Source organism: Schistocerca piceifrons, chromosome 3 (genome assembly GCF_021461385.2).
Source record: "Schistocerca piceifrons isolate TAMUIC-IGC-003096 chromosome 3, iqSchPice1.1, whole genome shotgun sequence".
Taxonomy (NCBI): Eukaryota; Metazoa; Arthropoda; class Insecta; order Orthoptera; family Acrididae; genus Schistocerca; species Schistocerca piceifrons.
The window spans coordinates 757,302,220-757,314,389 of NC_060140.1; the positions used below are offsets into that span (position 1 = coordinate 757,302,220).

The 12,170-nt window shown below is 43.7% G+C and overlaps 1 protein-coding gene across 1 annotated transcript in view; it reads left to right on the forward strand.

The window, feature by feature from the left end:
* LOC124788361 overlaps positions 1-5,622 on the forward strand; it is a 47,546-nt gene extending 41,924 nt beyond the window's left edge. Inside the window, exon 3 of the mRNA XM_047255626.1 lies at positions 5,380-5,622. Within this exon, the coding sequence (XP_047111582.1) occupies positions 5,380-5,562 (183 nt within the window). The 3' untranslated portion in view covers positions 5,563-5,622. The remainder of the gene's footprint in view (positions 1-5,379) is intronic.
* Positions 5,623-12,170: the final 6,548 nt, after the last annotated feature.

Here is a 12,170-nt window from a genome sequence, read left to right on the forward strand (position 1 = left end):
TAAGCATTAATGTCTTGCTCTAGTCACATGTATTTGGAGACACTAACCAATCTAAAAGGATACTAATCCCATTAGTCCGCAAACAAAGTAAGTACTAATGTCGTGTTGTTCAGTACACCGTCGTCGCTCACGAACAGAAATATCCGTTACACCCTGCATAGTACATAAATATATATAATCATAATAGGGAAACGTTAGGAAATTATTTCGAAAAGCGACTGATCAATTTACTTCAAAATTTTGCGCGATACTCTAATAAACATTAAGATGGATGCAGACTACACATTTTTAACAGACATAAATTGTGCTAAACAAGTTATTGATTGAATACCGTTAACAACTAACAGGTGATTTAAGATGACACTGGACAAGGATCCTAGGTGGCAGAGACAATCTGAATTGATATGACGCTGAGCAGACTTTGATTGTTCAAATCTTCTGAAGTCTCTCTACTCAGGTGCAGCTGAGAGCAAGTGGCGATTGAGATCTGTACAACCTGACAATGCCGGAGCAGCAGTACATTACCCTGTTTGCAACATGCGGCGATGTAACTTGCAGCTGGCGAGATGTGGGCGGCGGAGGTGGGACTTGGAGGCGACACCTGTGAATCGATCGCGGCCACGAAAGAAATGCAAAAATCTCACAGTCTAGCGATCAGATAGACAGGTTGCAATTTACTCTCTACCAGAGCCTTGAAAACACGGTAGATTTCAGCGTCTGACACACCCGTTCGTTGATCGTACCAAGAACAAATCTGGCTCACTTACACGACAGAGCGCACGAGGATACCAAACGTCAAAGCTGGTAAACCAAAAACGCGTAAGTGTGCCCTCGGGAAACGAGTAGTCCGAGACGTTTGAAGTCACACTGTCGGTACGGTAAGAACTTCACCACAGGCTCCCCAGTCTAAACTACTCGCAAATGAAGTCAGTCTCAGGACAGGCCCCAAGTACCAATCATACATGTCAGAGTTTCGACCAGAAGTGCTTACCCAAGCAAAGTCCCGCACCCGAGTGCTTTGCACTACTCCAGAAAAAAATCCGTTTTCCTGCAAAGTTCACGAACGACACCGCCTTCATCCCGTCTTGAGCCAATAACAGGGCTCTAGAGGCGCTAAATCTCCCCTCCCACACTACAGCACAAACTCATGTCGAACCAGTGCAAGAGTTAAGAAACATATTTTTATTACATGTGGCTCTGCCCAGTTGACAAAAAAATGGCTCAAATGGCTCTGAGGTCATCAGTCCCCTAGAACTTAGAACTACTTAAACCTAACTAACCTAAGGACATCACACACAGCCATGCCCGAGGCAGGATTCGAACCTGCGACCATAGCAGTCGTGCGGTTCTGGACTGAAGCGCCTAGAACCGCTCGGCCACCGTGGCCAGCTCCAGTTTACAACTCCACTGTGTAGACCTGTTCCTTCAGACCATCGCCCCTCCCCAGGCTTCCACTGGTGCTGCAGCAGGTAGCTCTGCGTTGTTCTGCTGGAGACCTGTCTCGGCGAGGGGCTCCCTGTCTGCCCTGTACAGCTGTGGACCTGTCCGCCAAGATTTACTAAGGGATGGGCTTTCAACTCACAACATGCTGTTTCTATGAGCTAAGAATCATAAAAATACCTCATGCTTTTAGCGCCCTGCCAGGCACCATCAATGTCTGCTCAGGCCATTAACTTTCTAGAGTCTCGCTCAAGATGCATCAGGTTCTAATGAAATCTTTAATAATTTTCTGTATACGAAAAATACGTGAGAGAGTAACTTGTCCTCTCTCAACACCACTGAAGTCGCAAAAGGCGATCGTTTGGGATCAGTGGAATGCTTGCTGCAGGGCGTCTGGCTCGGAGCTGTCCTTGAAGTAACAGATTTGTAACAGTTCGTTGTGCCACTGTAGTGCAAACTGCTGCTCAGATTACTGCTGCAGATGCAGTACGATGCACTGCAGTCATACGCCGAACACAGTGGTGTCCCCATTTCGGTAGTGCCATGTGGCCGTCCGGACCCCGGTCTTCTTTCGACCATACATTCCCGTGATCACCGCTGCCAGCTGTCATGTACAGTGGCTACATTCCTGGCAAGTCTTTCTGCAATTTCGTAGAAGAAACCTCCAGATTCTCGTAACTCTATTACACAACATAGATCAAACTCAGTGAGGTGTTGATAATAGTGTCTTTGCCGCCTTAAAGGCATTCTTGACTAACATCAGGTTACTACGTTCAACTCCACAGGTGCTCAGTACCGTTACAGCGAGAATTTAAAGTAAACCTGATTTGCATCTTCATAATGTCGCTCCTAGCGCCACTCTTATGCGACTATCACGAAATTGGAGCAGACATCATCTTTCAGATATACAAACAACCAACATTCGTTTATATCGCACAGCTACTTCTTGGTGTTGCGATTTTTTCCGTCAGTGTAATGTAAAAATATATATAAAATGTATTATATTTTTAAATATTTTAAAACTATTTGTAATACTATAATAGCTTGTGGCTGAAGAGCGGCATGTTGTCCTGCTGCACTCCTCACAGGCGAGGGAATGGAAGAACAGTGTAGGAGGGAAAACTGCGCTTGACAGTGTTTGCGATGTGTAACGTGGACTGTTAGGGTTGCGAGCACCAAAAATACAGTAAAGAGCCAAAAAATCTGGCACATCTGCATAATATCGTGTAGGGACCCCCACGCCAATGCAGAAGTGCCGCAACACGACGTGGCATGGACTCGACTACTGTCTGAAGTAGTGCTGGAAGGAATCGACGCCATGAATACGTCTGCAGGGTTGTCCAGAAACCCGTAAGGGTACGAGGGGGTGGAGATCTCTTCTGAATACCACGTTGCAAGGCATCCCAGATACGCTCAATAATGTTCATATCCGGGGAGTTTGGTGGCTAGCGGAACTGTTTAAACTCAGAAGAGTGTTCCTGGAGCCACTCTGTAGCAATTCTGGACGTGTGGGGTGTCGCATTGTCCTGCTGGAATTTCCTAAGCCTGTCGGATTGCACAATGGACATGAATGGATGCAAGTGATCGATCGGACAGTATTCTTACATACGGGTTACCTGTCAGAGTCGTATCTAGACGTACCAAGGGTCCATTATCATTCCAACTGCTCACACCCCACACCATTACAGAGCCTCCACCAGCTTGAACTGTCCTCTGCTGATATGCAGGGTCCATGGATTCATGAGGTTGTCTCGATATCCGTACACGTCCATCCGCTCGACATAATCTGAAACAAGACTTTTCCGACCAGACAACATACTTCCAGTCATCAATAGTCCAATGTCCGGCCGCGCAGGGTAGCCGCGCGATCTGAGGCGCCTTGTCAAGGTCCGTGCGGCTGCCCCCGTCGGAGGTTTGAGTCCTCCCTCGGGCATGGGTGTGTGTGTTGTCCGTATGGTTCGTTAGTTTAAGTTAGATTGAGTAGTGTGTAGGCTTAGGGACCGATGACCTCAGCAGTTTGATCCCATAAGACCTTACCACAAATTTTCAAAATTTTTGCAATGTCGCTGTTGACGGGCCCAGTCGAGACGTAAAGCTTTGTATCGTGCAGTCATCAAAGATACACGAGTGGGCCTTCGGCTCCGAAATCCCATATCGATGATGTTTCGTTGAATAGTTCGCACGCTGACACTTGTTGATGGCCCAGCACTGAAATCTGGAGCAATTTGCCGAAGGATCGCACTTCTGTTACGTTGAACGATTCTCTCAGTCGTCGTTGGTCCCGTTCTTGCAGTATCTTTTTCCGGCTGCAGCGAAGTCGGTGATTTGATGTTTCACCGGTTTCCTGATATTCAAGGTACACTCGTGAAATGATCGTAGAGGAAAATCCCCAGTTCATCGCTCCTTGGAAATGCTGTGTCCATCGCTCGTCCGCCGACTATAGCACCACGTTCAAACTCAAATCGTGATAATCTTCCATTGTACTAGCAGTAACCGATCTAACAACTGCACCAGAAACTTGTCTTATATAGGCGTTGCTGACCGCAGCCCCGTATTCTGCCTGTTTACATATCTCTGTATTTGAATACACTTGTGTGTACCAGTTTCTTTGGCGCTTCAGTGTTATATAAATTACTCTTGAAATAACCTTTACTTATTTGGTCTTGACTACTTTAGTAAATTGCTTTCGTAGTAATATAACCTTTTAGTAACTGTTGGAGAGTTCTATTCCTGTTTGTTTCTTTAGGTGTAACTGAGATGGTAATGCCTTTTTACTACTTTTCCCAAATGGTGCATCACGTGTGGAACCCGGCCAACAGCTTATCATGTTTAAAAGTTTCGTTTTGGCATCAAAGTTGGTTTGTATATTTTTAATGGAAAAGAAATTTTTGCAGTTTCCCTATGGTTCTGCTTCTGCTCAGAAAGACAAAATGAGGGCATATGTATACAATTTATGGCCTCCATGATATTTTGGGATACCACTTCGATAGAACTGCCTTTTTTTTATATACATATTCTTGTGGCATGGACACATACAGTGGTTTTAAGGTAGTTAAACTGTTTATCGCACTGTTAAAAGCTCTTTCAGCAGTGTTATGATGAAAGTTAGTGAGATCGCCTACTACGATTTGATAAGAATCAGTGCAAAAGATTCATAGTCCACAAATAATTCGCAGTTTATGAGAAAAAGCGCGATTCCTGTTAGAGTTAAGCTGCAGCAATGGCTTCGCCATAGCAAGCAGTGACAAAAGATTCCAATCGAAACCCAGTCCGCTCACTGAAACTACTCTCGCTATATATCGCAAATAGGCCTCTTCTCTCCAATAAAAGTCTCTTTTCTGGGACGTCTACCTCTTTCTTTATTTTCACATATTCTTCATAGTCCATGTGATCTGTAGAATCTGATATTTAACATGCAGAAACATACTTTACTTTCTAACTTTTCATCTATAACTGCTGAGGAGAAAATTTTAGCCTTATTTCCTCTTTCAGTTAATAAAGTCGTAGCTTACTCTTTGATGGAGCTCTGCACAGTTCTGGAGTGAATTGATTTACTTCACCAGTAAATGAAAAATTTACTCCTGCAGTAATTTACGCCTTTAGTTCAGTACTTTCGACTGGAAGTTAACGATTTCCTTCTCTCTTAGTAAAGTACTACTTCAGTTTCACTTAACGCTTGGTTGGTGTTGGTCACTCTTAGTGTTCTCTCCTCACTGCGAGTAACGAGTCTGGTTTACTGCCGCGCGGAATGGCCGCGCAGTTTGAGGCGCCATGTCACGGATTGTGCGGCCCCTCCCGCCGGAGGTTCGAATCCGCCCTCGGGCATGGGTGTGTGTGTGTTGTTGTTAGCATAAGTTAGATTAAGTAGCGTGTAAGTCTAGGAACCGATGACCTCAGCAGTTCACACACGTTTGAACATATTCTCGTTTACTTCCGCAGGTGTGTGCGCCGCTGGAAAACCAGACGGTGACTCTGCCGTTCCGAGTGCAGGACACCCTGCAGGGCTCCGACTTCAGCGACATGTCCATCAACTTCGTCAACCACACGCGCTGCGGCTGCGTGTCCAGGACTGAGGCCCGTGACACGGAGGAAGTCGTCTGGGAGACCAACAGCGTCGCTTGACTCGCTCCGGGGGCGAAGCCCGCGTCGACACGCAGTGCCGGTCTGCGACACGGTAGCCGACAGTGTGCCAAACGAGCGAATTAACTGATCTTGTTGCAGGCTGATTCTCTGCAACATTATAAGACTGCATATCATTTGTTGTATTCATAATATTGTTAAATACTTAAACCTTCTTTAACATCTTCCAATCATGTATTTTTTTTCTTTTGTGAATCACAATAAATGGCACCTAACACTTTCTAATATCAATCATATTAATTGCCAAAAGCAGTCTTTACTTGGCACTGATAAAGTAATAGAACGCTATATTGTTGTCGAAATGTACTACCACACGTAAACTGACTGACACACAGTTTCCGTATCCCAGGTCGCTTGAATGAAAAGAGCTCGCGCGCGTTAGCGGATGAGGTAAATATTGCGAGGCCATCGGGATCTCATGCTATTATTCTACCCAATATCAGACCTTGGGAAGGCTACTTTCAGGGATACATTGACTTGAATAGATACTCAGGGAAGGTGCTAGAGTTAGCAACACAAATAAAAGACTTAGCGCAAAGAGATATATTCTGAAATTAGCACAGAACAACGTACTCTCAACCGTGGGCAGCCTCCACTGATACAGACACGTTCGCAGAATGACATATACACCCCTAGCTACATAAGTTGAACTGAGAACACTTCGGAGTACGAATTCTGAACCATGAGAACTAGGGGGGGGGGGGGGGGGGGGGGGGGGGGGGGGTCAGAATAATCCGGTGATGAACCTTACTTACCACATGACAGGGGTTGCTACTCTCCCACAAAATCGCGAAGTGCTAGCGATCGCCAAACAACTGAAACGGTGATCGAATGCGAGCGTCATTATTAGACTGTGTCTGAAGTCACGATCCATTAAGCTTTACCCTCACAAGGCGGAGCGTGCCTATGGACAACAGGAGATCGCGGACGAGGTGGCAGCTAATGACCTTCCAAGAAGAGGTTCAAGAATGAGCTCGGGCGGCGATGCTCAGGGCCTTTGTTAGCTGGTCGGCACCTCACACTAGCGTGTCTATGAGTGATAGAAGTAGTTCCTGTGTTAACTTCCTGGGTAGTCAAGCGGTTAGTTGTCGCCTGCTGGGCCATAGACCTGGCCGCTTCCTTTTCTCCCCAGAAGTTTTCTTACCTGGTGCATCCCCGGCCGTTGGGTCGGCAGGATGTTCTCCATTCATGCGCGCCTCAAGACGAAGAAAACGCTCCGTTTAAACTTGAATCTTTTTTAATGGCCGCTGCCATTTTGAACAATGTATTATTTCGCCACAAAATGACGACAGCCGAAATCTGTTTACAAGCTTTAATTTGCTGTTGAATCTTTAGTTACTTCGAAATAAATTTTATATGCGAATTATTGATAGAGCAACGGTTTTTTTCCTCGTCAAAAGGTTCCGCATCTATCACATGATTTCATATTCATTAATTACTCTCGACACATTCTTTGTTTCCGGCCCATTCGGAGCCGTCCACGCACTCATCACTGCACGTGGCATTCTTGGGAGGGTTCGTAACACGATGTGTTATAGACAGCGAGATAGTATCCTGTCTGAAAGTAGAATTAAAAAAAAAAAAAAAAAAAAAACACCGCCGTGTCTGTAACCTGAGCCATTACTATTAAGATCAAAATTACGACCATATTTCAATTACTTGTGATTATATGCCTTCTGTGTTCACTGTTGTCACCTTACAAGTGTATTCATTAGAAAAAGCAATGTTTGATGTACTTTTGTGTTGGGGACGATCATGTATCAGTCAATGATAGTTTTCTAACATGTTGCAAAGTAATATTTATGATAATAAATTTACTGTGTTTGGCAGGTTTTGTCTCTCCATGCATCTGACAAAATGTTTCATTTTTCCTATGGAGACGCTGGTAAAAACGAAAAAACTACAAAGAACGATACTTGTCTAGCTTGAAGGGGAAACCAGATGGCGCTATGGTTGGCCCGCTAGATGGCGCTGCCATAGGTCAAACGGATATCAACTGCGGTTTTTTAAATAGGAACTCTCATTTTTTATTACATATTCGTGTAGTACGTAAGGAAATATGAATGTTTTAGTTGGACCACTTTTTTCGCTCTGTGATAGATGGCGCTGTAATAGTTACAAACATATGGCTCACAATTTTAAACGAATAGTTGGTAACAGGCAGGTTTTTTAAATTAAAATACAGAACGTAGGTACGTTTGAACATTTTATTTCGGTTGTTCCAATGCGATACACGTACCTTTCTGAACTTATCATTTCTAAGAACGCATGCTGTTACAGCGTGATTACCTGTAAATACCACATTAATGCAATAAATGCTCAAAATGATGTACGTCAACCTCAATGCATTTAGCAATACGTGTAACGACATTCCTCTCAACAGCGAGTAGTTCGCCTTCGTAATGTTCGCACATGCATTTACAATGCGCATGTTGTCAGGCGTTGTCGGTGGATCACGATAGCAAATATCCTTCAACCTTCCCCACAGAAAGAAATCCGGGAACGTCAGTTCCGGTGAACGTGCGGGCCATGGTATGGTGCTTCGACGACCAATTCACCTATCATGAAATATGCTATTCAATACCGCTTCAACCGCACGCAAGCTATGTGCCGGACATCCATCATGTTGGAAGTACATCGCCATTCTGTCATGCAGTGAAACATCGGCAGAACATTACGTAGGAAATCAGCATACATTGCACCATTTAGATTGCCATCGATAAAATGGGGGCCAATTATCCTTCATCCCATAATGCCGCACCATACATTAACCCACCAAGGTGCTGATGTTCCACTTGTCGCAGCCATCGTGGATTTTCCGTTGCCCAATAGTGCATATTATGTTACCGCTGTTGGTGAATGACGCTTCGTCGCTAAATAGAATGCGTGCAAAAAATCTGTCATCGTCCCGTAATTTCTCTTGTGCCCAATGGCAGAACTGTGCACGACGTTCAAACTCGCCGCCATGCAATTCCTGGTGTATAGAAATATGGTACGGGTGCAATCGATGTTGATGTAGCATTCTCAACACCGACGTTTTTGAGATTCCCGATTCTCGCGCGTCTGCTACTGATGTGCGGATTAGCCACCACAGCAGCTAAAACACCTACTTGGGTATCATCATTTGTTACAGGTCGTGGTTGACGTTACCGAGCAGCATACACAGCACACGCCCATTGGGCATTTTGATCACAACAGCCATACATCAACACGATATCGACCTTTTCCGCAATTGGTAAACGGTCCATGTATCACGAAGCAAATACCGTCCGCACTGGCGCAATGTTACGTGATACCACATACTTATACGTTTGTGACTATTACAGCGCCATTTATCACAAAGCGAAATATGTGGTACAACTAAAACATTCATATTTCTTTACGTACTACACGAATATGTAATAAAAAATGGGGGTTCCTATTTTTAAAAAACCCAGTTGATATCCGTTTGACCTATGGCAGCTCCAACTAGCGGGCCAAAAATATCGCCATCTGGTTTCCCCCTTCAAGCTAGACGAGTTTCGTTCTTTGTAGTTTTTTCGTTTGATGCTTATTTCGCGAGATATTTGGGCCGGTCACTATCAATGGACCACCCTGTATACTTTTCATTCTACCGCTTATTAACATGAAGCTAGGAGTATACAATGCACATCATTTTTCTACGTAATCTCCCTCCTTCTCAATGCACTTGGCCCAACGGTCAACAACGAGCTTACATATTCCTCCCAGATAAAAGGTTTTCGGTTGGTCGTGAAGCCACTTTTGCACCTTTTGCACTGCATTTCGCACGTCCTCATCTGAGGCAAATCTGTGACCACTCAAAGCATGCTTGAGTGGCCCAAACAAGTGAAAGTTACTTGGAGTAAGGTTTGGGCTGTAGGGAGGGTGTTCCAGTACCTCATTTTTCGTCTTGTTGATGGTTTCAGTAGTGTGACGGGCCGTGTGTTGGCTTGCATTGTCGTGCAACAACAACACCCTCTTCGACAGCAAACCTCGGCGTTTGGTCCGAATTGCTGGCTTCAGCTTCTTTTCCAACAATTCGTTCCCTTTCCGATGAACTCTGCCAGTATGGGTCCCTGTCACGGTGAACATAACCTCTCCTGCGGATAGCCCAGTCTTGAATATTTTCCTCGGCGGCGATCCAGGATGTTTCCACTGCATACTCTGGCGCTTGGACTCAGGCTCGTAGTGATGCCCCCATGTTTCATCTCCGCTGACAGTTCTGCTCAAAAATGCATCACCTTCGTTGTTTAAGCGAGTGAGTAAGCGTAGACAGACCCTAACACGGGTGAGCTTATGGTCGTCGGTAAGCGTTCTTGGTACCCACCGGGCACAGACCGCATGGAAACCGAGCTCGTCGTGGATGATGTGATGGGCGGAGCCATGACCGATGTTCAGAGCGGATGCTACCTCATCGATAGTGATTCGCCTATTCGCGAGAACCATCTCTCCAGCTTGCTAAATGTTGTCATATTTAGTGGAGGTTGACGGCCGTCCCGCTTCCTCTTCATGCGTTATACTTGTCCGACCACTTTTAAACTTCTCGATCCACAAAAACACAGTTTTACGTGATAGTGCAATTCTCCCATATGGCGATGATAGTCTGCGATGAACGTCTGCCACTTTGACACCCTCCAACCAGAGGAATTGGATCACCGGCCGTTGTTCCTCTTTGGTGCCCACTTCTAAAGGAGCTGCCATGCTATATCTGCAACAGGAGGAAGAACAAGGCGGAAATAAGATCAAAATGTCACAGCATTACCACAACAGCAGTATAACACTGGCATGTGCGAGGACAGAAGACATTGTCCGCAATGTAACAAACGTTATGGCAAAATGTAGATAAATTTCGTATTGCCCTCATTTATATATAACCTTTGCTGTCATCAATCGTTTCTCGTTTATCGACTGGTTTTGACAATTTTGTTGTGTCCGACACAGTGTTCTAATTCTATTTCACGAACAGATCACACAAAAGATTCAAACCAACCGTTGGTGCTAACGGGTATTTTTCACAAACAATTCGAATACTTTTTATAAAATAAAACATAATTGTATTTCCCAGGTTTAACACCTCGACAGGGACATCGCGAATCACCAAATACTGAAGTAGAACATTTTTGTGAACAACTCATTTATAACAAGATTAGTAGAAAAAGAGGAAAAGGATATCTAACAAACTGTTCTGAAATTTTTTCAAAGACATGGTTCATAATTATTTTGGTTCATTTTGCACAACAAATTTCGCACTCCACTCCGATCTAAGGTATGCATTTAGGAAAGCTAGAGAACCATACTCCTTAATACTACTTCAAACATGTAAAGACAAAAATAATTAATGGAACATGAAAAGCTCCAGAAGTACACAGAGTACAATACTCGTGCTCGTTAGCATAGCTGTGGTACATACCATACGACCAAGCCAAGACATAAATGTAAGTTACCAATTAATTTAAGGCTTTGTCACCGCTACGACTGAAAGAACCAGTTTCGGTACTTCGACCCTCAGACAATTAAGAAATGTCTTCGCACACAGTTTAGGAGAATGTTACACAAAACTAGCAGTACCGTATGAAACGAAGCGTACGCAGTGCGGAGTTGAGCCAAAACAAATCATTACATGCAAATGAAATTGTATTTCAACCGTAGCGGATGCAGTTGAACTCCATGACTGCCCCTTATTAGTGTGCAGAATAATGCAAGATTTTATTTAACACACAGTTAGTTCCTCGCCTGTGCTCATTTTCAGGCGGTTTACATTCACTTACGTGTTTCCACACTCCGTCCTGGAGTTCACTGTATAAATAAAAAGCAAATAATGTGATGACGACTAAATAAACGAATTTGAAATAACTGGAAGTGGCTAAGCGACGTGTACTTACATATATTTTCACATTATATTTATCACATTTTTTTACAAACATATATCAATTTTTCACACGTTAGCTGTATATTAGTCACCATGGTAATTACTGGAACTTCCATATTATGGCTTTGTTTACATTGGAAAACAGAGGGTATGGATTGTGTACTTCTGCAGTTACTAACATCTATAGTGTCAATATTGTGTCAAAGGCGCAATATGAAAGTTGTAATTACCATGGTGAAAAATATACAGTTAATGTGTGATAAATCGAAATACGTTTGTAAAAAATGTGGTAAATGTAACGTGAACGTGATATGGATACTCCAACTATTATGTGAAACCACTAATATTTTCAACATAACTCGCTTAATCGCTTCCTATTGTTCCAGCTGTGTCTGTTTAGTGAGCATCACATTATTTGCTTTTTATTTAAAAAGTGAACTCCAACACTGAGTGTGGAAACATGTAAATGAATGTAAAGCACACGAAGATGGGTACAAGCCCGAAACCGGTCGGGTGTTAAATAAAATCTCCTTGTATTGTGAGTAGTAGTAGTTATTACTGCAAAGCCTTTAATAATAATATTTCTTAGAACAGAAACGCACCGTCATGTGGCTCGATGTTTAACAGATTTTTTAATAGACTTACGTAATCTGAGATCTACTTTTCCCATGAATGTGTCTGTGTTATTGTTCTAGCTTCAGGAACTGATTACACAATTTAG